Below are 26,589 nucleotides of genomic sequence, written 5' to 3'. Positions count from 1 at the left end.
CAGAAAACTTTTGATTACTGGTGAAACTTGCAGGTTTGTGCAGAATTTCCATTAATAGCTGTGGTTGCAACATCACAACTCCCTGATTAATACCACTAACCGCTCATTCAAATCCATCTATACACACATGCACATGCACCCCCTCACACACATTATCTGAATTGTGTAATGTCACTACTGTCACTTCACAGATAGTTCAATTCTTCTTACAAAAAGAAGGCTATGTTTTTTCCTTGCACTTAGATTCACACCTCAAATGGGCAAGTCCATTTTAAAAATGTGGTTTAGACCTAAGAACGTATGCGTTAACAGCTTAACCTTTTCATTATGTTATACAGCAGATAATTACTAACACTGAATATTATATTCCCAGCAACTATGCAGTTACAAAACAGCACACACTTTTGTTTTAGATCAGTTTTTTATCCTGCATGGCCTCCTCTACACCCTGCCCCTCTTCCTGTCAGCTCCTTACCCTACCCCCACACTACTTGAATCCCTCCCATGGGTTGTTATGCCCTTGTCTCAACCAGTCCGGTATCCAGGATGTGCTGACACACTGCACATTCTGATTGGCTGCCAGTGATGCAGGGGTGGGCACAGTTAAAAAGGAGGAAAAAAAGACTCCCGATTCTGGTTGTTAGATGGATGGTTGAGGTAGCACAGATTCACGCAGCACTGAGCTCCATTTTAGAGTGAGCTCATAACAGAGATAGAAGGTACCAAGATTGAGAGATAGGAAAAAGCTTCAGAGATGAAAAATGTTCAGCCAGTCTAGAGCTTTAGTAGGACATGGTGAAAGAAGAATGTGCTAGAAAAACATCGGACTGACACTGACTAAGAAAAAGAAGAGAACAGAAACCAGGGGGCATGATCATGTATCGAGGAGAAGGAGTATCCCATCCCCCAGTTTTCATCCTCACATCCTGACCAAAGGGAGACTGAGACGAGGAGCTCAAAGGACAAGAAATCCTAAACTGGCTGCTGAGCGACGAAAACAGAGGGGAGTTTCCTGAGCCCTAAAAGAAGAAAGAATCATTAAAGGAACGAATGGTGCTGAACACACATAAATAGCTTTGCGGATTCACACACAGATATAGATAGGCACATAGCCTCCACCGGCAGGCCGGGGCAACGCTGAGCATCGGCAAAGTGGCAGGAGAAGCAGGGGAGGTGACTGTCGGAGCCGAGCGGAGGTGGCTATCTGTTTTAGAAGACGACAGAGGTAGTCAAGGAGTGGGACAAGCTGACGCGGTGTGGTGTGGAGGCTCAGTGCTCAGAGAAAGGCGACAGGGAACAGGTGCTGAGGAGGAGGAAGAGGAGGAAACCAAGGGACTGATGGCTCGCGGCAATGGCTCTGGGCGGTGGAATAGGCAGAAGATGGGATTCTTTAACACCCTTCTGCGCTGTAACCTACCCCCAGATACCCAAAAGGTGGTTGTGTTTGTCATCATGATGTTGCTTATTATCATTAATGTAGTGCTCATGTTCCTACTCGCCTTCCAGTAGACTGCACACACACACCTATCCACTTTCTCTCTCTGAAACACATGCTCAGACAGAGACACATAGACTGTTACACCTAGATGGGTGAGGAGGCGAGCAGATAAACTGAGACACAAGAAGAACCACCGTATTATGAGAACACTGCTTGGATCGATGTGGGTGTCCTGTGGTGTTCACCATGCCAGCAAAACACAGGTGCAACTGGAGGAATGGAAGATCATGTAGAGTAAGAATGCATGATGTTTCTTCATATGTATTATCCAAAATAACTAGATTCTGGTAAAAACCTCAGCCTGTTGGTTGGCTGCTCAGAATTGTACTGTCTCAAATCCTCAGTGATTATGATGATGGTGATGATGATGCAGTGTGTTTTCATCTCAGCTGAGCTGTTTTTGTATTAGCTTATTGTATTTTTATATTCTGTCTTACAGCTCCCTTGAAAACAGTACAAAAACGTACACCTCCATATGATGAGGTTGAGATGCTGAACCAATAATCTATAAAACATACATTTTGCATGTAGTTAAGGTTTCTACAAAGTTTGGTTTAAATGCAGATATTCAGTTTATGAATGAAATGAAATTCTCAAAACAATAGTTAGTATTAAGTCATTTCATCTTGCTTTGAAGAACTGTTGCATAGAAGATCAGCAGGATTTTTTTTCTGGTCAAAAGACCATTTCAGAAAATAGATATTCAACAATATAGCTCCTCATTAAATGCTGTAAAAGCATACAACTTTACTGCATACTTTTTAAATCACATAAATGGATCCACTGAGATCAATTGCTGTGCTTTCAGATCATGCAGCTTTGGTTGATGAACCAAAGGGGCCTGACTTGCAAACTGCAGCATTTATCTGAACTGTGAGCTCCCTGTCCTTATTGCTGTGCTTTAAATAAGATAGATAAGAGAGATAAGATAAGATAAATCTTTATTATCATTGTCACAAGAACAACGAAATTTAAAAAGTGCCATCAGTCAGTGCATATGCTCAAAAAACAAAAAATAACTGTCTCACAATTCACACACAAATAAGAAATAACAAATAACTGGTAAACCCCCCCCCCCCCCCCCCCCAAAAAAAAAACACTATAAACAAAGTTGTGCACTGTTATCAACAGTTGCTCAGATCTTAGTTGCTGAGCAACTGAAGGCACTTTTCCACTAGACCGCCTCTAACTTACATGGTCCTGGTCTGCCCTGATCAGATTCGTTTCCATTAGCAGATCTAGCGCAGTTCTGCCTGGCTGTTCTCAGATTTTTGTAGCTACTTCAGAGATAGTAGTAGCAGAACCATGCCAAGCGATACCAAAGCGATTTGATTGACAGCTGACGGCATTCGTGGATTGACTCATGATTACCTCATGGCAAACTCTAAACAACATTATAGTATAGCTGTGGAACACAGACTGTCTGCTCAGTACGGAGGAGTGTAATTAGGAGCATTATCATGAGCAGCGCCAGGAACGTGTTAAATTTTGCAGCAGAAGGACCTTGGTTTAGCAGCGCAGCAAGCTGCTTGTTTCTCTGAAGAATGGGCAAAAACTAAAAAAGACAAATGATGCAGCTGTGGTCATTTTCTGTCAGAGCTGCAGGTTTGCTCTGACAGTGTGAAACACCAGAACTATATAATATTACCTTGAGATGTGAATTTTACTTTCCCTCTGGATTAAAAAAAAAAATACATTTCCTGTGTAGCTACTGGTTTACATCTTTTAAGTTCATTACCTAAATCCAGAAGGTTGCACAAAATTTAAATGCGAGAATATAATTATAATTCTATGCTTAGCAAAATAATCAGCTGATCTGAGTCTTCATCATTATGTTTGGGTCAACAATGTATTTCTATAACACAAAATGAAATCTGGGTTTATTTCAGGTCATCAGAACCACAACCTCGAGGTTCTCCATTGCTAACATCAGCAGAGATTTGAGCAGAGCTGTTGCCTGCCCATGGTCCATCCACAATAGTGAGGAATAGACCTTATAATGGTTCTGGGGTAGAACCGAAGCACACACTTACCGGTTAGTGTCTGACTTGCCATTGGAAAAGCACCTATATTTTCCAGACCAGATATGGTGAAGTGACTTCACCCACTATTCAGTTGATAGGGTGTAAAGAACATGTGTACAGTAGATCATGGAACTCAAAAATAATCTGAAGGGAACCTTTGTGAAAAAATCTGAACCTGTTCTTGTTTAACAATTTGAAAGAAAATTGAAATTTCACCCTGTTTTCTTCCATATTTTATATTTTACATTCAAATATGTTGAACCAGAGTGCCGTTGAATCAGTTATTGCTGGTCATTGGCTCTTAGGGAAATACTACTGTTTGCTTCTTATCTTTTAAAGAGACTTATTTGTGGAAATAACTGCCCTACTTTTTAATGCCTCTTATGATTGTGTTTTTTTCCTGCTTCTCTCTCTGTCATGTCTCAATGTTTTGACATTTTAACAGGAGATATTTTTTAAACTCGAGCTTGATTGAATAAAAATGGTATTGAAAAGTATTTTGGTAAAAATAGCTGAACCAAAGAGGGAATGATGTTAACTTAATTTAAACTGCAATTGCTACATAGTGCATGACTTTGTTCAGGTTTGAAAAAATCACCATATAGTGGACACCCAGTACCTGAGAGGGTTAGAAACCACAGCTGCCTGCAAATAGATGAGAGCTATGAATACTTGAGACCCCCTTTAGAACTGCCTATATTAATTGTTAAAATTCTAAATATACCTTCATATGTATTCAACTGCACAGTGGAAGCTGTCATAGCACTGTTGCAAAAGCTAACATTCACAGTCTTCCTTGCCTCCACTATTGGGGGTACAGTCAATCAGTGTCATGGAAAAGGAATGCTGTTCCAGGATTAACTGGTTTGCAAATGCCAGTCTTATAGCATGTCAAGTAGCTCTGCATCTAAGTATTTCACCTTCCCCAGCTGAATTTTCTTTAGAAAAATCTGCGCATATGCTGATTTTCCGTGAACAACCTGGAGTTTCTTTCCAGTGAAAAATCTGTGAACAGATGAGTCATGGAATAAGCGGATGTCCATCGAATTGGGTTTGGTGAAGTCATAGTCAAGCAAGGTTATTGTATCTAAATTTACAGTTATGTTGAAAGGGCTAGTTAAGGTAATAAAACACAATTACTTTAATCAGCCCGAACAGATGAATAATTTTGTTCTCATTGGACTTTTGCAAATTTATAACAATACAGTTTCTATTTTCCAGGCTGGTAAATCATTTTATTCTCTGTTTATATTGCTTGTGAATTTTAACGTATTTAGTGAGATCTTTTTCAAGCTCTTCTGCCATTTTCTCACCAGGACTTTCACCAAATAAAAAGATGAATACATGTTGTTCAGAGATTTCATTTTATTTGCATTTTACTGCTGCTAACTTTAAATGGCCTCACAAAGTGAATTCAGTCAACTCAGTTAAGGTCAGATCAACACAACACCTAATGAACTGATTTGATCCAACTAATTTCTGTTAGTTTAATGTGAATAAACTGAAAGAAAGCCACGACTTAATAGATTGATATGTAAGTACAGACTATTTTTAAATTTATGTTTATGAACTGCTTTTTTCTTTATAAGACCTGGACATTGCTTAGCAACAAAAGTCTGAGCAACTGTTGATAACAGTGCACAACTTTGCTTACATTTAAAGCACAAACACATACATTTTGCATAATGTGCATCAATATTGATTAATAAGGCAAAATTACACGTTATATATAGCTCAAATACGAAGATTTGATTTAAGAAATATCTTAAATGTACATAACATGAAATTATTCTTGTATGAAGTCTTGAACCCTACATTAACTGCTCTGTTTAAAAGAGCTGAAGTTTTTAGGGATGCATTTCCTAAACAAATGTTGTTCATCTTATGCCTCATCCCTCCATGTTGTGTCCATGAAATGTCTCTCAACATGGAGTTGAAGTGTGAGACCCTCATCTAGTAGGTGCAAGTCAAGTAAATACTGAACAGCAGAATGTGCAAAATAGTATAAAATATTTCAAATATTTATCTTTTCCAAATGTTCATCTATAATTGAATACAATAACCGTCTTATGAAAATAATACAGAATAAACTAAAGACGGATGTCTGAGCATCAGGCTGCAAAAATATATTGATTCTTGCTTTTTTTTGTTTTTGTTGTTATTTTTTCAATGAAATGAATATTTTATAATTATGCGTGCCACAAATTATGTGTGCTAGAAAAGACCCATTGCTGCTTCTGTTGGCTCCATATGTCAGATAATGGGGGTAGGTGACTGGGCAGCAGTTGTGTGTGTGTGTGTGTGTGTGTATTTTAATGCAATAAACACTGACATAATGTGTTTTCTTTGCACAAGCCGTGTGCAGCTGTTTAGCATAGCAGCATAATGTCTACCACAGAGACTGTGGCGTGATGTAATGATACAGGAATTTTTTTGGCAAGGCTTCAGTGGCTAGATGGTGTGTATAGAATAGAATAGAATAGAATAGAATTCAACTTTATTGTCATTGCACTGTCACAAGTACAAGCAACGAGATGTAGTTAGCATCTATCCAGAAGTGCTCTATGAGATATAAATATTTATTTACAGATGTACAAGACTATGTATGTATGGACTATAAGGGGTTATAGCCAAGAGATATAGATATTGTGTATAAATATAAATGTGGAAGCTGTATGCACAGATTATACAGAATATATAGATTATACAAGAATGGTAGGGAATGGATTATATATGTATATAATATAATACAAGATAAATAATGGCAGATAAAATTTACAGGTTGTATGTGTGTGTGAAGAAAACAGTCCGTGATGTGTGTGTGTGTGTGAGGATAGTCCATGTGTTATTGTGGTATGAGAGGATAGGGGAGTACAGTCCTTATAGTTTATGTTTTATGTCAGGAGGCGTTCAAAAGCGTGACAGCTGTGGGAAAGAAGCTGTTCCGGTGCCTGGTGGTTCTGGTCCGTAGGCTTCTGTAACGCCTCCCAGAGGGCAGGAGGGAAAAGAGTGCTATATGTTGCTTAGCAACAGCCACATGGCCTGTTTTTCTCATTGGCATGAATGATTACACCAGTGTAGCTGAAAATTAGATCATACGGAAACTAATAAGTCTGGTAGTGTGAGAGACATTTACAGGGTGTCTTTTCAGCCCTGAAAGAGCTGATTTGCACCATCATTAGGAACTGTGTATTTGCAGGAAGAAAGATTGGCCAGCATTACAGAGCAGTTTGTTAAGCCTGCAATGAATCTGTTAAGTGTGCATAGACAATTTGAGATTTGGCGACTGCAGGACTTTCATCATCAACATCATTTTCTTTTTCCATTTACTTAATTTTTATTTCATACTTCTTCCTCCCATCAATATTATCCTGTCTAAAGTTTTGTTTCCATTACCCATTGATTTTTCATCATGTATTGTCACCATAATGAGATCAAATCTAGGTTTTAGAGATCTGACACAGCACATGCAATTGTAAGGTACACAATTCTGGTCAGAGATTTATATTCACTTATCCAAGCATGGGATTTAAATAGTTCTCTAAAACTGCAATGAAATAAAATAAAAAAAAGAATTGGACAAACAAATTCTAATTTGATATGAATTTTATCCAATGCAGAGTTCTCATGTGACGTCACACTTCCGAACTTTGTAACTGACAAAGTTCACGGCCGTCTTGACAGGCTCGTTTATATGACGGCAATAGACAAGCCAGAGCTCACCTTGTTCCTATTTAACCTAATATAAACAATATAAGTGCATTACAACTGCTTGAGTACTCTACCCACCTGTGACAAATATCAATGATATTTACTGTAGTTCTTAGTTCCAAACTAGCAAAACAAGCTTAGTTAATATTACTGGGTCCACTATGCATTGCGCATGGGTGTATGCATAGCGTGCATCCTTACCAGGTGTGAGTAGAGGGAACAGAAGGCAGACTTACCATAGTAAGATGACACAATCATTCTGGTTCAAACTTGTGGGAAATATGTATAGAGGGGTTTATTTATTTGTAAACACAGCAGCTTTGTGTGCAACTTAACTGCAGAAAGAGGAGACAGGAGTCAGAAGAAAAAGTCGTAAAAATAATTTGAGTCTTGTTTTATTCTCAATGTCTTCCAATCAAAACCAAAAATAGAATGTAATACAACCGTTTGTGTCTTCTCACCTCACATTCTCTACAATACCAAGACTGGTATTGTAGAGAAGGGGCAAACATGGAGCTTCTGCTCCATGTTTGCAAACTCTTCTTTTGCTATTGCTAACTTTGCTGTGTCTAGGCGGTGCGCTCACGCGAAAACCGTTGGACTGACTGTAGGTATACAATGTTCAACCACATGCTTTGCCACAGTAGCAGAAAATGTGAGTACCATTAAAGATGGAACTCTGCTAACAGACCCTGATACTCATCACCTGTGGCAAGCATGTTGGCGAGGGGTCAATGGGATATGTATCAAATAACACAGCATCTATTAAGCAGCTATTAGCAACATACACCAATAACCTAAAAGCACACAAAAAATCTGCATCCAAAATAGGTAAAGACACAGAAGCTATTGCAAAGTCCCACTGAAACTGATGTCCGCTGAAACACACAGTCACCAACCTCGATCCAAAAGTGCGAATCGGGGTTCCGTTAGTCGTGTCCAGCGGCGGTTTGGAGTGTCTGGTTCAGAAACACATTCCAAATCTTTGGTTGAAATGGCGCCTTAAATTACATACAGAACTTAAAAATTTAAAGAGGATGCAATGTTGTGTTAATCAATTTATAGTCTAAACATAAATTAGGAGCCGGCAGTTTATCTTGAGAAAATAAATAAAGGTTCAGAAGTTAATTAGCCTGTAACATGCGCAGTGCGCTGCACAACTAATGCGGATGCAGTTCCATCGCTGCGAAAAATTAAACTTAACTCACCCTGTGGTTTCAACAAATGGAGCTGTAAGACATTACCCTCCTGTGCCCCGAAGGAGAGCGGCGCTCAGGAGGAACGCAGTAGATGTAACATCTGTCTGTTTCGGGGAAGCGAAACCACACAAAACAATCCTCGTAAAAGCCAACATCCGGACCGCGCACAAGGTATAAATCTCGGAGGAATTTTTGAGGCACTGTGCATTCAGACCCTAGCAGGTGAAGTGCTTGTAATTTACGTGGCCCCAATTACTTAAATTTCATTTAAGTTATTGGGGCCACAGTTAATGGTTTTTGTATGGAGAAAAAGTTGGATTTGTTCATCTGCTTTATGCGTGATGGGATCTGAATTCACAGTTCAACGAGGCGAATATTCACTAAACCGCACAAAAAATGCAGCTGAATAGCCTATGTTAATATGATTACAGTTTGACGGGTAAAAATGGTAAGTGATGGGGGTTTTTTTATGCTGTCAGTCAAAAAAAAGTGTAGTGTGACCTCTGGTCCTGATATACAGTACAGACCAAAAGTTTGGACACACTTTCTCATTGAGATAAAGTTTCCCGTGTTGAGTCAAATTAAGCCGCAGGCTCCACTCCTGGAGACACACTTTCTCATTGAATTCAATGAGAAAGTGTGTCCAAACTTTTGGTCTGTATTGAATATATATATAAAGTATATATCTTAACAAAACCTAATAAAAAGCATTTGGCATACCACACTGGAATTTGACACGTTTCTCTTTCCTGTTGAGAGATGCATCCTTCACTATCTGTTTCTCTTACTACTGGCTCCACTTAAAGATGAACAGCAGAACTCTATTCTGGATGGTATTAAAACTACAGTACTGAAAGAAGATCTAAGACATGTTATTAATCTATTGAAATTAGTTTAAATCTACCAAACTATTATTCAACAATTAATTGTAAATTGTTTAATTGTTTGCATCCCTAGTCTGCTACTAGGGATGCAAACAATCCCTGCCACTATGTCACAACATAGTGACAGTTTTAACAAATACATGTAATTTTTTCTCTTTATAAACGTTACATAGTGTGTAACTTTATATCCTGCTCGCATAATGTACCATGCTTAATACTTTTAATTGAAACTAAAGTATAAATTCCTCATAGTTATGATAATTCTGCAATATCTAAGACAAGGAAAATTTCCACAAAGGTATAATTTCACAGGTGGGGAGAACCCCTTAACTTTGTCAGCTAGCTGGTTTCAGAGTCACTGGTCAGAAGAGAGATCCTGCAGGACTGTTTTTGCTTTAGGCCTAATCCTTGGTCTGATTGAACCAAGCAGTTTTCTTGTGGTTTTGTCTCATTGAATGAGTTCCTACATAATCACAGTGTTTCTGCTGTGAATCCGCAGCTGATCAGTGATGGCAGTGTAGTGTATGCTGAAGGTCTTTGGGACCATGTTACCATGGACGTCCAAGAACTTGGCTTCAAGGCTGGTGATGCCATCGAAGTGATTGATGCCACAAACAAGGAGTGGTGGTGGGGCCGCATCATCGACAGTGAGGGCTGGTTTCCTGCTAGCTTTGTACGGGTGAGGGGATCTCTGCTCCCAGTACCATCTCATTGTGATTGCTAATACCAACATATATGGTGTCTCTTATTACCAACATATCAATTGTTTTTTCAACATGTTTGATACAAGTAAAAACATTTAAGGTAAATTAAATATTTTGCCCACTAAGGATTTTAACTGTGTTCTTTAAGCTGCGTGTGAACCAGGATGAACCTATGGAGCAACTTTCAACCCATCTGGAGGAATCCCAATGTGGAGATGAGGATGGAGCAGATTTGAGTTTGTTATTAGGCCCCGGGTTACCCTGCAAAGAACAGATGAGAGCCAACGTCATCAATGAGATCATGATCACAGAGCGAGACTACATCAAGCATCTGAAAGACATCTGTGAGGTCTGAAACTAGACCAACTTTAATTACTTTTGGATTTGCACTCATTTCATTTAGTTGCATTTTTTATATAATAACTCAATTCTACATTTATGCAAATTACATTGTTGCTTATTGATTTCAAATATTTTTTTCTACGTGGTTTAAAAGAGAATTAATCATATTAAGTAATATAAATGTGTTCTACATACATTATTTCTGAGCTTTGTTTAGTTTATTTTTATAGTACAAAGCTCTGTCATTAGTGAAAAGAGATAATTTAACAAGTTAAAATCTGAATAAAATAAAACCCAATGCTTTTAAAATGGTACTTCCTTTGGATAGACATAACTTCCTGGGTCATAGCAATAGAGTCCAAGGCAAGTGTATGTTTTGGCAATAGAGCAAATAGGCTTTAAATTTAGAGCACTGTCATGGCAGGCAGTATAATTATTTCTTCCTGTTCTCAGATTATGATTTTTACTTTGTATTTTTGGAGAGAAAAGCTCAATCCAGTCCAGCCATCTTTGATCCTTATTCTGTTTTTCTCAGGGTTACATCAAACAGTGCCGTAAGAGGACAGACATGTTTACTGAAGAGCAGATTAGAACCATCTATGGAAACATTGAAGAGATATACAGATTTCAGAGAAAGTTCCTGAAGAGCCTGGAGAAAGAATTCAACAAGGAGCAGCCCCATCTTAGTGAGATAGGCTGCTGTTTTCTTGAACATGTAAGATAGATGTTCTAATTTACTTTTAAAGCAGGTTGAAATTTCTTTTAACTTCACAATCTTACGTACTTAAGATTATCTCACTTTGAACCATTTGTCTTTATGTCCTGATGTCCAGCAAACAGAGTTCCAGATTTATTCAGAGTATTGTAATAATCACCCCAACGCCTGCAACCAACTCTCCAAGCTGATGAAAGTCAACAAGTATGTGTATTTCTTTGAGGCCTGTCGATTGCTCCAGAAGATGATTGATATTTCTTTAGACGGCTTCCTACTCACTCCAGTGCAGAAGATCTGCAAGTATCCATTACAGCTGGCTGAGCTCCTCAAATACACCAATCCTCAGCACAGGTGACTGGCTTTAATTGCTGTTTACAATGAGCCAATATTCTACATCACAACATTAATTTTCATGATTGTCAACAGAAAAATCTAAAAACCCTGTAGTTAAGTTTAGATTGGAGTTTTTTTCTTAATGTTGTACTAAAATACACTATAGCTACACTTGATATTTACAGCAATTATTTACATGACCTGTTCCACAGTACTTTATAGATGCCTTTGGAAACATGTCCTTGCTCCAAATGACCTGAGTACGATGGAAGAATATTTGTTTGTGCTTGAGGGAGATATTTATTAGGGACACACTATATTGGGCTGATATTTGATATGCCTTTTGTACAGCTCTCACCTACCAACATAGATTCTAGTTGACTTTGATTTTTCTTTGAAAACCAGAATAACTGAATAATTATACTGACACTTTCTGGGGAACTATAAAATTGAAGTGGGTTAATATGAAATATAGTCTGCAAGGTTTCTCCCCAGTGCAGTGGTTTCAAATTTTAGTCCTCACGAACCAATCTCCTGCAACTTTTAGATGTCTCTGTGCTTCAACACAGCTGGTTCCAATTTTAGCTCATTTGCAGAGCCCCGTAGAGCTTGGCTGCATGCTAGTGAGGCAATTTCACCATATAATTCAAGTGTGTAGGTAAAGGGACACATCTAAAAGCTGAAGGACACTGGTTCTCAAGGATTGCACTTTGAGACCACTGCCACAGTGTATAATAACCATAGCGAGCCACCTGGCTTTACAGTACTTGCCCTGCCAAACTTGTAGCAGTGATGCAAACTTGGCATACAGTGATTGGGTCCATTCAACAAATGTACAACATGACTGATAATTATTTGTTACTTTTACTGACATATTTGTGAACAAACCAAGCTCAAACACAAAGATTAAACTCATAGGAATGAATAATCAAACTATGAAGACTTATGTTTGCACTCCCACAAAGTAAACTTGCCAACTTATTGAAATTTTAAAATGAACTGTTAAACTATTCACGGCTTTCAATGTATATGGTGGACTGTCTACGCATCTCTACCAATGGTTTTACCAAGTTTTCTGGAGGAAATCCTCTATGTTCATTATTCAATATTTTTCTGATGAGTCTTCAAAAATAATGACCTTTAAGTAGATATTAAACATACTTTTCATGAACCTCACATTTCCTCTTGGAATTTTAGGGACTACAAGGATGTGGAGGCAGCCTTAAATGCCATGAAAAATGTCGCCAGCATGATCAATGAGAGGAAACGGCGCCTTGAGAACATTGACAAAATTGCACAGTGGCAGAGTTCCATAGAAGACTGGGAGGTTTGAAGTGATGGATTGTTCTGAAATCTGTTGTATGATACTGTAAAGTGTACCTCTGACAGGTATGAGAAGCAAGTAGCAGCAGTGTAAGTCTGTTCTGATCCATGCAGGGTGAAGATGTTCTGGTCAGAAGCTCTGAACTTATCTTTTCTGGGGAGATAACTAAACTATCCCAGCCACAAACTAAGAGCCAGCAGAGAATGTTTTTTCTCTTCGACCATCAGATGGTTTATTGCAAGAAGGTACTTTTGTAATTTACTTTTTCTTAATATATGATTAATAAATTAGGTACATCGCTTTCTTGGCCTCGTATGTATAAAATCCAGTATCAAAGCATCTAAATATAATTTTCGCTCCCAGGAGCTCAACAACATTTATTTTCCTATGGTACCATGCCACCAGTTGCAAAATGTCCTCAATGACTTTTGAGAAGTCAACTATTCAAGTCAAAAGTATGGTATCATAATAAAGTAGAAGCAACCAGGTAGGACAACACTCATTGCATTACATTACTGGCACGTTAAATCACAAAGTAGGGTAAGCAGTTAACGATGCACAGAGGTCACCAACCTTCTGCAGAGTCAGTAGCAACCTTCAAATTTCATGTGGCCTTAAAATTAGACAGCTTTATTTAATCAATTGTCATGGCTGAGTAACTACAACTCCAATTCCAATGAAGTTGAGACATTGCGGAAAACATAAATGTGATGATTTGCCAATGCTTTTCAACCTATATTTTAATTGAAATTTACTACAAAGACAAAGTATTTTATGTTCAAGTGGATAAAGTTCTTTTTTTATCTTTTGCAAATATTCACTCATTTGTGAATGCCTATGCCTTAAACACGTAAACTAAAAGTTAAAACAGGGCAACAAAATTTTTTTAAGAATCCTAAAAAATAATTATATTTGTTTGGAATATTCCACAGGTGGATAGGTTAATTGTACCCTAGTACAACATCCTGGTTTCACAGTGAAAGAGTGTAGATACTAGAATGCCTTCATAAAAGTCCAGGCCTGTCTTTCATTGAAATTGTGTGGTGCATTATGAAGTGCAAATTATGACAATAGAAACCCTGGACTGTTGAGCAACTCAAGTTTTACATCAAGTAAGAATGGGAAAGAATTCTACCTACAGAGCTTTGGGTCCTCATTTCGCAAACACTTATTGAGTGTTGTTTTTCCTTGTTTAACACCAGGAAAATGGTGTTAAACAATGATAAGCAAGTCCCTGTCCCAACTTCTCTGGTATGTGCTGCAGGCATCTAAGTCCAAATACGAGATTATTTGCATAAAAAACAATAAAGTTTATCTATTTGAACATATCTTTACAATAATAATTACATATCTTGTCTTTCTAGTTTATTCAATTGAATATAGGTTGAAAAGTATTTGCAAATCAACATATTCTGTTATAATTATGTTTCATTTATGTGTGAGTGACCATGTGCCACAACCAACTGGGGTTTGAGCAACTTCTTTAGTGGTTTATTTAGGAGACAAGTATAGCTAAACAGATAGGCTCTGAGGCAGTTTTCAAGTCAATAGGGTGTTAGACAGCAGTTATCTACCACCCCATTCACAGCAATATTTCATTCAAAAAGTCTACTACGGAGACAGGGTTAAATACTGAAAGTCCGGCCAAGTATATAGAAAGAGAATATGAAGTTACATGTTCTCTTTCTAATTCCAATACCCCCCCTCCTGGAAGGTGTCACAGCTAAACAGAAGGCCAAACTAGTTGTGTGGCTTTGATGAAGAGAAAAAACATATAGCCCTGGAAGAAATGAAGAGACCACTGCACTGAACCCCATTGAAAACCTCATGGTTATTCCACCAAATATTGATTTCTGAACTCTTAAAACATTTGTATTATTAAATTATTTTTAATTTTTAAATTATTCCTTTATTTAATCAGGTAAACCCCGTTGAGATCTAGATCTCATTTTCAAGAGGGACCTGAAACAAACTTCACTCCCCGTCAGGGAATCGAACCCCGGTCTCCCGTGTGACAGGCGGGGATACTCACCACTGTACTAACGAGGAGTCTTTCATTATTGTTTCTAAATGAATATGAAATTGTTTTCTTTGCATTATTTGGGGTCTGAAAGCACTGCATCTTTTTTATTATTTTGACCGTCTCTTATTTTCTGCAAATAAATATAAAATTTTTACCTGGAATTTCAGAGACATATCAGTAGTTCATAGAATAAAAGAACACTGTTCATTTTACTCAAACATGTATCTATGAAAAGTAGTATCAGAAAAACTGATCATTTTAAGTCGTCTCTTAATTTTTTCCAGAGCTGTATAACATTCCCATTTCTAACAATTGCTTGCTAAACATTTTGTTGTCATTTTAGGATATTCTTCGCAGGGACATACTGTACTACAAGGGGCGCATGAATATGGATTTAATGGAGGTGACAGATTTGGAAGATGGCAAGGAAAAAGATTTTAATATTACCGTAAAGAATGCACTAAAGCTTTGCGCAAGAAGTGGCAATGAAGTCCATCTCCTGTGTACCAAAAAACCAGAACAGAAACAACGTTGGCTTCGAGCTTTTGCTGATGAGAGGAAGCGGGTCCAAAATGACTGTGAAACAGGTTTGATAGTTTATGTCAATGATTATGTTGTCTAAGAAATTTCAGATTGTAGGTTCATGTAAAAAAACAACACAAAGTAATGTGGAATTGTGAAGTTGAAGGAAAATAGAAAAAACACAGCTCTGTCAGATGTTCACACTTTGGAATATTGTTGTAGAACTTAACCCTGCTTTAAACTTCTGCAGAATCTTCTTGAAAATTCTGCAGAGTTTCTTCATGCTGGATGTTGTGTAACAGACCTCTGAGAAACAGAGCAGGTGCATTTATACTGAGACAAAGTTTTTTAAACCAGGCATCATTTTCCTTCTACTTCACTATTCTTATTATTGTCGCTATTGAATTAAATGCATTTATTATTGAATTATTAGGCACTTTTTATCCTTGTTTTAAGTTTCTGCTGTAAAAAGTGATGACCAGTTGTCTTATGCGATTCTGTCAGATTGATCTAATATGATTAAAAACAACACAATAAAACAATGTGTGAAACTATTTTTCATGGATAATTAGGATGTAGACGGCTGTGAGAAATATGTTCTTCAGCGTGGACATTTTTTTTCTTACAGGAACCTTTTTTTTCTTTTAAGGCTTCTCTCTTACTGAAATCCAGAAGAAACAAGCTATGCTGAATGCATTCAAAAGCCACCCAGCTGGGAAATCTAAAGGTATGTATTTAGGAGCTTTAACACTATTAGTTTTCATTTCATTTCACTGTTTAGGTGGCCCCCCAGAGGGTATGAATGTTCAAACTACAACTGGATCGATTGTGTTGGTAGTAACACAGTGCTGCCTTTTACGTAGCACTGAGTAAAAAGCCGAGAGTGAAGAGAAAAAGTTTTGCTACTCTGACACATTCTAACATGTGGAGTGTTCATACAAGTACAGGAACAATAGAGCATGTGGAACAGCTGCTCCCTCATTATTAAAACTTGGGGTGCTAACTTATGTTTCTACTCCCCTTTCTTGAGCTAAACAGTTATGATCAGACCAGCCCTGTTACCAATCTGTAGCACAGCTGTAGCAGGTATAAGTTGCTCCACATTTCTCATGTACAATTCAGTTGCCATGATGTGTAGATGGTTGTTGTAGGACCTAAATGCATGAGAGAGAGGTTACCAGTGAATTTGAAGATTTAATAAAAGAATATGGAGAAACAAAAATCAAAGGGAGCCACAACAAAAAACAAAAATCCATGGAAAGAAAAACAGCAAGGGGGGACGCAAGCAGATCATGGGGCAGAACGACAAAGTGATGGGAATAGATGAAGGATCCAACGAGTAGTTACTGAAAATGTGAAGCTTTCAACTTCAGGAGATTGAATGCTGAACAAAACTGGGCTCATGAGCAAACTAAATGCAGGTGCAAGTGGAAGAAGCAGGAGGCAGACTGAGGAGAGGGAGAGAGAAGGTGGCAAAGAGGACAGAGGACCAGTAAATACTTATAACATCAGAAAAATAGGCTGGAGGAAGAAAGTACCTTTGTAGCGGATGGTTTTTCTAAATACTGCTTTAGACCACTGACTTGTGTTAAAGTCTGCACGGTTTGTGTCCAGAATGTGTGCAGTCAGCAGAGATTTAAACTGCTAATTTCCTGATCCTAAGTCCTGAGGGTCAGCATTGATAATCCATTTGTATATCTGATTGTTGATTTGATTGAAATAAGTAATTTATTTCAATATTATTTATTGATTTATTTCATGTTTGAAATAAATCAATAAAATAATTGAATTGATTTTTGAAAAATGATCTTTATTGAAAACTATTTTTGTCTATTGTCGATCAAATACACATTAACACTTGGATGAATCTATGCATACACACATACACACAAAAACATATGCATACTCACACAATTGAACATATATAAACAGAACTCTTGTAAAAGAATTTATACCAATCAGTGCATCTTTTTTAACGGAATGCACCCAAGAATAAATTTATAAAATAAGTATATACCCAATATGAACACATCTATCCATACATATATATACACACAACAATATAGATGTTACGGCCCGGCTCGAACGGCCGCAACAAAAAATAGGGAGGACACGGCAACCAGCAACATTTTTAAGCCCTTCAGAGGCATTTATTTTAAAAAAACCAATTGTCTAGCGGTGCAATGGGCGGAAGCCCAAGACGTGACAGTTCAGCGCTCCCTCAGCCTGGTCCTTCCCCAGTCATGGATCCGGTTTGGCCCCACAGGTCTCAGCTCTGCTGGCGCCGCCTCAGAGTCCGGATCTCGTCTGCGCCTGGTTCTTGCGTCAGCCAGCCACACTCATGAATGGAACGGCGCTCCTTATATACTGTCCAGGTGGCCATGTAATTAGAAGCACCTCCCACAATCAAGGACCTAATTGACAAACAGTTTACCTGCCACACAGCTCACACACAGGACCGCACAGCAGGGCCGTCACAATAGATAACACAAAAGTCCCATTTAACATTTCTGAAAACGAGTAGGAAGAAGTAACAACTTATTTAATCTTACCCCTTCCCAAATACAACAAGCAAATATATATGTGTGTGTTTTTATATATATGTACATATAAACACACACACACATATATATATATATATATATATATATATACTATGATTTTGGTTAGTACCAAAAATAATCTAGTATTGTTCCAATACTAAATTTAATAGTTGAAAATTCACTTCCAGAGACATTCACATCCAACTACTTACCAATACTCATATAGACATTCACACTCCCATGCATTATGCTGACACCATGGCCACCCAAGTCCACTTCCCCCCCAGCCGCCACCCAGCACCCCAAAATGACAGTTCAATAGCAGTCACAGTGTCAGGTTTTGCGGTGTGAGTGAGGCAGCAAACCCAGGTAGCGATAAAGTAGATGATTTAATAAGATGCAAATCCAAAATTCCAGAACACGGAGAAGCAGAGAGCAATGATCACAACAGGTGACAACTGGAAACTAGACAGACACGACGAGGACCCGAGGAACAAAGAACCCAGGTGGGGTTAAATACACAGAGGGTAATCAAGGAGACAAGAAACACCTGGAAACAATCAAGGGGAGACAGGACAACACGGAGACTCAGAGAGACAGAAACTCAAAATAAACACAGATAAGGAACAGATCCCGACATTCCCCCCCTCAAGGGCGGCTACCAGACGCCCTAAAAAAAATACAAAAACAAGAAAAACCAAGTCCAAAAAACACCACCAGGGCGGGCGGAGGGGCGCTGGACGGGGGGCTAGAGTCCGAAAAAAAAAAAAAAAAAAAACCAACAGAGTGGGCGGAGGCACAGGAAGGGCTAACAGTCCAACACAAACAAAAAACAACCCATCCATAATGGGCGAAGGCAAAGGAGGCAGACCGTCGTGGGAGGTCCGGAGGGCATCCGTGACGCCGAAGGAGGAAGCCAAGGGGGAGGTCCGGCGGATGTCCTCGGCGCAGGAGGCGGGACCCAAGGGGAGGGTCCGTCGAGCGACATTGGCGCAGGAGGCGGGACCCAAGGGGAGGGTCCGTCGGACGTTGTCGGCGCAGAAGGCGGGACCCAAGGGGAGGGTCCGTCGGGCAACGTCGGCGGAGGGACCGAGCCACAGGAGGAGGGTCCGGCGGGCGACGGCGGCGCAGGGGCCGAGCCACAGGAGGTGGGGTCTCGGAAGGAACACTAGAAGGCTCTGAGGAGGGAACACTAGACACCTCTGAGGAGGGAACACTACAAGGCGGGGACTCAAAAGGAGCACTACTAGGCAGGGCCGAGAACCCACTAACTGGGGCTGGCCAAGCCACCAGCCGCGCTGCTTGTCGGCCAGGTGCCAGGCGGGCTGCCTGAAACCCCATTACCATGGGGACGGTTGCCAGGCCGGAGGCCGGAGCAGCGGCTGGAGTGGACTCTGGAGCTGCTGGAGGCGCAGAGACAGCGGCTGTGGCGAGGGACGGATATTCTTCTGCGGCGGAGACTGGAACTGGAGGTGGTGCTGGTCCTGGAGACGCTGGGGCTGGGCTGGTGGAGCGGAAGTCCGGCTCTGGAGGCAGAGGGTTCGCCAGCCATGAAGGCTAGAGCTGCCTGGCGTTCCCACTCTGCCTCCTGCTGTAGCCTTAGCAACCCCAGGGACTGGAGTTGGTCTGACCATCCTTCCAGTTCCAGGAGTAGCCTGATGACTACCCCAAGGCGTCTGGGGGCAAAATATGGCTCTGCAACAATCTCTACAAAGTCTCTGATGTTAAATAACAAATCATCCCATCGAGCTGGGTACATGTTGGAGATAAAAGCCTCCATCAACAGCATGCCTCACCGTAGTACTCTTGGTCGGGTCCTACTGTTAGGTTTTGCGGTGTGAGTGGTGGTGAGGCAGCAAACCCAGGTAGCGATAAAGTAGATGATTTAATAAGATGCAAATCCAAAAGTCCAGAACACAGAGAAGCAGAGAGCAATGATCACAACAGGTGGCAACTGGAAACTAGACAGACACGACGAGGACCCGGCAAGGAACAAAGAACACAGGTGGGGTTAAATACACAGAGGGTAATCAAGGAGACAAGAAACACCTGGAAACAATCAAGGAGAGACAGGACAACACGGAGACTCAGAGAGACAGAAACTCAAAATAAACACAGATAAGGAACAGATCCCGACACACAGAGGGATCAGGAAAGCTAAGTCGTTCAAACTACTTCCCCAATACAACGTAGCTTATCCACATACTGTACATACATACACTAAAACAAACTGCACCATTATACATTGTTCATTGCAGTTTGGCCCTGTCCTGTTTTGTAGATTAAACAAACCACACAGTGATGGACAAACATGGGACAGACTGAACAATGGCCATGTAGAAGATGACCAGCAGCTCCTATGGAAGGTTGTAATAATTACAAACTTATTAGTTTCCAAGCAAGGACAGTCTCTAATGGGCTGTCTTCTGAACAGTGTCTTTGATGAGTACCGCCTCAGATCCTAAGAAACGGTGTTTCCTTGTAACTACTGTATCCCCAGTAGACAGTTTTGGGGATGATGAGGGGAGGGAATGTGAGGGAATCTTTTAGAATTCCACTGTCATCTCTACAGTCTCAAGTGATTAGGTTCTAAGGAGATTCTGTTCACAGTAGTGAAATTGTAGATCCACCAGCCAATTCACTTCCTTTCTGCATGCAAATTGATCTTTGTTCAGCATTAGACCGATGAAAGTTACCTGCCCAGTGCTGATAGTTCTTGTGCAAGAGAATATGCTTCAAAGCCTCACCTGCTGCTGCCAGTCAGTCAGGAAGCAAAACTTTGGCTGGGTTGGAGGGCCACTAAAGAACCAAAACTAGAGTTCTGAAAAAAGAAAAATAGGAAAAGCTTCATATAAAGCACAGGTAGGTGGCCAGATGACAAAGGAGAGACTCAAGCATTGATTCAGTTTAGTTCAGTTCAAATGTATTTACTCAAGAACAGAAAATTAAATAGTGCTACATGTGAAATACAAAACAACTGTTGTTTGGTTGATAGGTTTTCTAACCACAGGCTAATTTGCAAATCCAGTCCTTGTGTTGGACATTTATAAAAAATATGGCTTTTTAAATCATTATAGTCACCAACACCAACTTCCTACAACTTTTCAGAAATTAATCACCAAAGCTGGTTAATTTTAAAAAAGAAAAAAATATATACATTTTCTCCAGTATTTTGCAGTGGTGCCACTTCAAGATTTTAAGTGCTTGTTTGTACAATAGCACCATAGCTTTTAAAACAGACTGAGCTGCTTTTCTCCCAACAGTGGCAGAGTATAAGAATTAAGACAAAATCATGGCATGCTGTTACAACTGGGCAATTTTGCCACATACATATTATCTTATAATACAAAAACAATTTAGGTTGGTCTTAATGGCTCTTAGTAAAGTGTGTCTTAAGTGCAGATCTGCTCTATCTTAACCCTATCCCTATCTTAAAATGCTCCTTATGTTTAAATGTTCTCTAACACTTCCTTCAGTTTTATTATCCTGTACTGTCCAGTTGCCTTACCACACAATCATACTGAGGCGAAGGGAGCTCTCAATAGAAATTCTTGTGCAACTGGGCAGGGAATCCATCTCTTTTCATTTTCCTGAGGAAGAATAGTCTTTTTTGGGCCTTCCTCATCAGAAAAGAGGTGTTCAGCAACCTGGTCAAGTCCGGCGTGATGTGAATGCCCAGGAATGTGATGTTGTCCATGCACTCCTCCCCTTGAATCATTTTAGCTATGTGGACAGTCCTCCTGAACATCTTATTGACATTCATCTGCTTGTGATTTACATCACTGAAAACTTCAGCTGTGGATGGCGGACACGCCATCTGCTATCAGAGAATTTCTCAGTACGAGGGAACATATGTTGGAATCAGCAGGCACTTGAGGGCTCATCACTGGTGAGATTGTGAATGGACCAAAATGCAGACAGGAGCCCTAAGCATGGATTATGTTGAATGTTTTAGGAATAAAACTAATAGCTTACAAAAGTCACTGGGAATGCAGGGAGCCAGAGGCAAACAAAAACAGGAAGAAGGAACGAAAAGCAAACGGGGACAAAGCAGGATTAGACAAGATTTAATGGAGGAACCAGCAAGTAGTATGATCAGGAGAAGGGTTTAAATAGTGTGAGTGTCCTGGGACAAATGACCTGGGGTGATTAGCAAAATGATTGCAGACATGAGGGGAAAGAGCAGAAGACACAATGATGAGAAGGATAGAGAGAGAAAGTGGCAAGGAGAGCTCACCCAGGGAACTATGAAATGAATGTAACAGTAAACCAAAACTTAACATAGGAAACGTAATTAAACTAGAATAACTAAGAATAACTAGACACAATAAGAAAGGATTGAAGAAAAAACAAGACTGATATAGCCAAAATAATAATAATAATTATAACTAATGAACATAATATTAACGGAATTAGAACCAAGTAATCAAAACACCAAAACAACCCAAGAGCTTAACATCCAGTTGTCAATGGGGGAGTCTGCTTTCTCTAAGTCATTGCAAATTGGATAACACTTGAAGTGTTTTTTATCTAAAGTTCTTTGAGAAGGTGAAACTCACTGTTTATCTATTATTTGGTATATTAAACATATATATATATATATATATATATATATATATATATATATATATATAGTTATAGTTGACGTTTACTGTCAGTATCAGTAGCATTTTTGTCCCACATAAGAGCCACACATTGTTATGTGTTAATTTCCTTGTCAGCAGTGACCAGGCCATACTGCGACTTCCTCCTTCATCAGAAACATCCATCCTTACCCACTGCTCTGCCCCAGCAGCAGCTCTTCATGATGGCCGAGCCCAAGCGCAAAACCACCTTCTGGCATAACATTGGGAGACTGACGCCTTTCAAGAAATAAAAATCAAACCAGAAAGGAGAAGCAACGTTATGGAGAAAGAGCTCATGCCTCCATAGAACCTTTTTAATAATTCTTTTTTTTCCTATGTATAACCTTTCCTGGAGGGATTTGTGGGCTTCTATGCCCACAAATAGATAAGGTGGACTATAATAAAGGGAAGACTATCTTTTGAAAGCACTTTATTGGTTGGATAACAATCAGACATGAGAAGGTCTCCTCATTACCCTTCAGATAAACAGTGAGAGTCAATTCTTGCCTAATGTACTTCTGCTCCTTAAGACAAAAACTGACTGGTATTAATTCTATTGTACTGCTGCAACTTATTGTGGGTCTCCTGGCTAAACTGCCTCTGTGAAAATGTTGCCTGGCAACAAAACTGTTATTTATTTCCACTGTTTTGTGCTTTTATTTTATAATTTAACAAAAATTTCAGACTTTTCATTGTGTGGTAAAATTTCATATTCATGCTTAGTACGTCTGCTTTAAAAAAAGGAGGGAAATTAGTTGGGGAATAAAATTCCTTGTGTTTTCTCTTTGCTAATGTATCTAATGTATCTTTTTTTACTTGCTCTAAACCTTCTGTGGACTGTATGTGTTGTTTTGTATTTGAATTTTCTCTCCAGATGTGCTAATATTCTAATCTTTCCCAAGGAAGATTAGAATATTTAATTCTAAGGTCAAATGTCCAGCATAACCCAAAACACCAGCAACACATTCCAGCAGTCTGACCCTTGACCTCTCCACATCACTGAAAGTAAACCATCTATTCTATTTTTATTTCACTTTATATTTTACACAGTGCATTCTGATATGCATAAATATAACCAAACAATACAAGCTCAATAATAAAATCCTTATTATACTTCTGGGGCGGTCCAAGGTGGCAATATTTGTGGTAGTTGGTCCAGAGAGCTGACATACAATTGCTTCAAACAAATGAAAGACAGGAAAAGTTACAGGTGCCACCCTCCACTTCTCATGGGTAGATTATCGCGATACATTGCCGACTGTTAGATGAAGCATAGAAAATCTAACGTTCGGTCAGAAATTATGTCCTGCACAAGATAGCCCTTACTCGTGAGTGAGCGAATATTGAAGAGACCAAAGTTGATGGTTTTATTGTGATTGACAACTGAGTTAGCTGACCGAGCCAGGAGGGCAAACACACTGTGCTCAACGCGATGTTCCTCAGTAGACCAGATAAATTTAATGGAGGTAGGTCTGTCATAGCAAAAGATCTGGCGAGAGACTTGATGGGTGTATTTTGGAAAGTGCAGGTGGAAAATATTGTGATGTAGAAGCTGAGCTGATGGTGGTGACCCATGCATATGTAAGCAGATCTTAAAAAGCTCCATGGCAGAGTACTGGAGTAGTGATGTCGTTGGGTGATGGACCAAAAACAGCACAATCCAGGTTAGTATGAGCCGTGCATAGCAGCTCCAAATAGTTGCCGGATACAAGGCAACAGGTAGCCCACTGGTCTTCGCTAAAACAAAGCGAAGGACGGATATAGTTTACTGAATAAGAGGACTGAATTAACAATCAGTACATAGATAAAGGCAAAGTCTGCAAAAACAATAAAATGACTAACATACCTTAAAAACAAGTCGGGGAGCAGCATTTGCAACAATGCAGAAGCATTCACTATCACTGGAAGTGCAGTGGTGGGAAATTCAAGAGGCCCAAAATGACATTGAAATACGTGCAAAAGAGCGAATTTTAGGATTCTTTACTCTGTATTCTATGTTCAACCTTATTTACTCTCTAAACACATGAGAATAATGAAGATGAACAGTTTTAGTGGTTTGAAACTAGAATGCAGAGCTGCAAAACTTAATGTTCTCCATTCTTTGCATCTTTCGCTGCGATAAAGCCGTTTTGGCCCTCTCAGTTGCAAGTCTCATGAAACAACATTTAGACTTGATTCTAGTTGGAAAACCACTAGAAGAGGCACATGCAGAGGGGGGTCGGAGGGGTCTTGAGCCCCTGCCCCTTTTATCCTCTATGGGCCTAGTGCCCTTTTTCAGCTTTTTTTCCAAGTTTTATTTTTTTAGTTGTGTGTCAGGAAGCCTGCTTGTGCCCCTCAACTATAATATTTAGCTATATATAATAATTTTGCAAAATAAACTAGTCTAGCTGCCTCCAGTCTAATGATGACAGTCTAATAATGAGGATTTTCAGTTTCTCTGCCTCCATGTTGTTCAGACACCGGGCCCAAGGTGTGGAGGAGGGGGGTGAATCTGCATCCTCTAACTATCAAAGTATGGACAAGAATTTGTTTCAACATACACTTTGTAAATAAAAATGTAGGTCTGATGAAGTTAAAAAAATGTTTATATTTATTTTTCATAAATGTCCTTTCAATAAGAAGAAATATGAAAAACGGTCAAAGACCATCTGCGCCCATGCTACGGAAGGCGGCAGGGGCGCAATACACAGGCCATATGGCTCCCAGCCCCCGAAACAGAAGCAATCACCCTTTGTTCAGCTCCAGAGGTGAGTGTGTGCCTAGCTTGGCAATCCAAAGCAAGGCCACCTTTGTTCTCTGGCCCCTAGTTCAGTTCGGATTGTGTTCCAGGACCATGACCCTCATCGAGCCTCAGCCGTGCTGGATGTAATGCGAGCTCAGCAAAGCATGGGTCTTCCTCACCATCCTCCGGGACACATCTCATTCATGCAAAACCAGTTGGGCCAGCATTGTATTTGCCGTATGACCCACAAATCTGGTACTGCAAACCCGGCACCTAATTAAATAGACACAATTTTGTGTTTGTGGGCCCCCGCCAGGTGGGACTGAAAAAACTTTGTGGTTATAATGATTCAGCAGCCATTGGGCAAGGTTAGGCTAACCCTAACCTTCCCCAATTCTGTGGTGTGATTTTGGCATGAAGGAGATGGTCCCTCTGGTTCCTGTTTCGTCAGAAAGCAGGTATGACCCTCCTATCGGTCAGCATCCCAATAACGGACTGGAATCCTGTCAGGTTTAAACACCTATTGAGACAGATTTAACAAACACAAGAAAGACAAGAGAGTTAGATTCTTTTGTACTTGCGAGGATTAACAGCCAGAGATGTTTTCAGTCACACATCTCTTCTGTTCTGAAAACATATGTGTCCGTTCTCCCTTTTTATTGCTGTTAGGATCCCTGTTACAGAGAGCGTCTCAAAGGGGTGGGGAAAACACTTCAATCACATAATTGCAACGCAAATGCTAGTCACTAACAAAACACATGGTATCTACACACTAGATTATTCTGTTCCAGACACAGGATAAAACAGAGCAAGTTGTACGTCTTCACAGTGATGGTTTTATAGCTATCTAACAGGTCAAGGATGCAGAGGTTTCTGCCGTGCGATAACCCTGTTGAAAACGGTTCTCTCTGTTCTTCCTCAGAGAGGCCTTCTGAGAAAGGAATCAAAGTAATTCAACAACACAGAAACTTTCTTTATGCTAAGATGAAACAAATAAAGGCATATAAGACAAGAGCATTATAAAGGCACATGAAACAACAAATATTTGATAATAATATATACAATTTACCTAACACACACCTTAGAAAAATTTGGTTTTGATTCTTACTTAAGCAGTAAGAATCTTCTTAAGTATTCTGCTTATTGTTCTGATCCCTATCAGAACAATGTAACAAATGGAAATTGCTCAATCAGATTAAATGCTGGTACTTCACCTGCATTTATAGCTCCTCCTTAAACGAGGAGTCAGGCAGCGATGTCTCATATTGCCTTATCTTTTCCTCCTCTGCACTCAGTTACTCACAGACTCTATTAAACCGAGCAAACTAAAAAGTAACGCAGTAGCAGGTCGAGAAATTATCATCAGCCAGTTGACTGATGACACATTATTTCTAAAAATAGCTCTTCTCAAATACCTTTA

The 26,589-nt window shown here is 39.6% G+C and overlaps 1 protein-coding gene across 5 annotated transcripts in view; it reads left to right on the top strand.

The window, feature by feature from the left end:
* Positions 1 to 23,243, top strand: part of arhgef4 (Rho guanine nucleotide exchange factor (GEF) 4) — a 63,944-nt gene extending 40,701 nt beyond the window's left edge. Inside the window, exons 1-11 of one of the 5 annotated variants that reach the window (XM_028025658.1) lie at positions 1,647 to 1,732; positions 3,388 to 3,533; positions 9,816 to 9,995; positions 10,169 to 10,369; positions 10,898 to 11,077; positions 11,196 to 11,428; positions 12,608 to 12,737; positions 12,848 to 12,979; positions 15,101 to 15,344; positions 15,929 to 16,006; positions 22,544 to 23,243. In XM_028025658.1, coding sequence (XP_027881459.1) covers positions 9,870 to 9,995; positions 10,169 to 10,369; positions 10,898 to 11,077; positions 11,196 to 11,428; positions 12,608 to 12,737; positions 12,848 to 12,979; positions 15,101 to 15,344; positions 15,929 to 16,006; positions 22,544 to 22,698 — 1,479 coding nt within the window. In that variant the 5' untranslated portion in view covers positions 1,647 to 1,732; positions 3,388 to 3,533; positions 9,816 to 9,869 and the 3' untranslated portion in view covers positions 22,699 to 23,243. Of the gene's footprint in view, positions 1 to 632; positions 1,733 to 3,387; positions 3,534 to 9,815; positions 9,996 to 10,168; positions 10,370 to 10,897; positions 11,078 to 11,195; positions 11,429 to 12,607; positions 12,738 to 12,847; positions 12,980 to 15,100; positions 15,345 to 15,907; positions 16,007 to 22,543 lie in introns of those variants that run through there. The other 4 variants (XM_028025657.1, XM_028025655.1, XM_028025653.1 and 1 more) reach the window with 4 other exon arrangements.
* The last annotated feature ends 3,346 nt before the right edge of the window (positions 23,244 to 26,589 follow it).

Source organism: Xiphophorus couchianus, chromosome 8 (genome assembly GCF_001444195.1).
Source record: "Xiphophorus couchianus chromosome 8, X_couchianus-1.0, whole genome shotgun sequence".
Taxonomy (NCBI): domain Eukaryota; kingdom Metazoa; phylum Chordata; class Actinopteri; order Cyprinodontiformes; family Poeciliidae; genus Xiphophorus; species Xiphophorus couchianus.
Note: the sequence above shows the minus strand (reverse complement) of the source record. Positions and strands in the feature narration are given on the sequence as shown.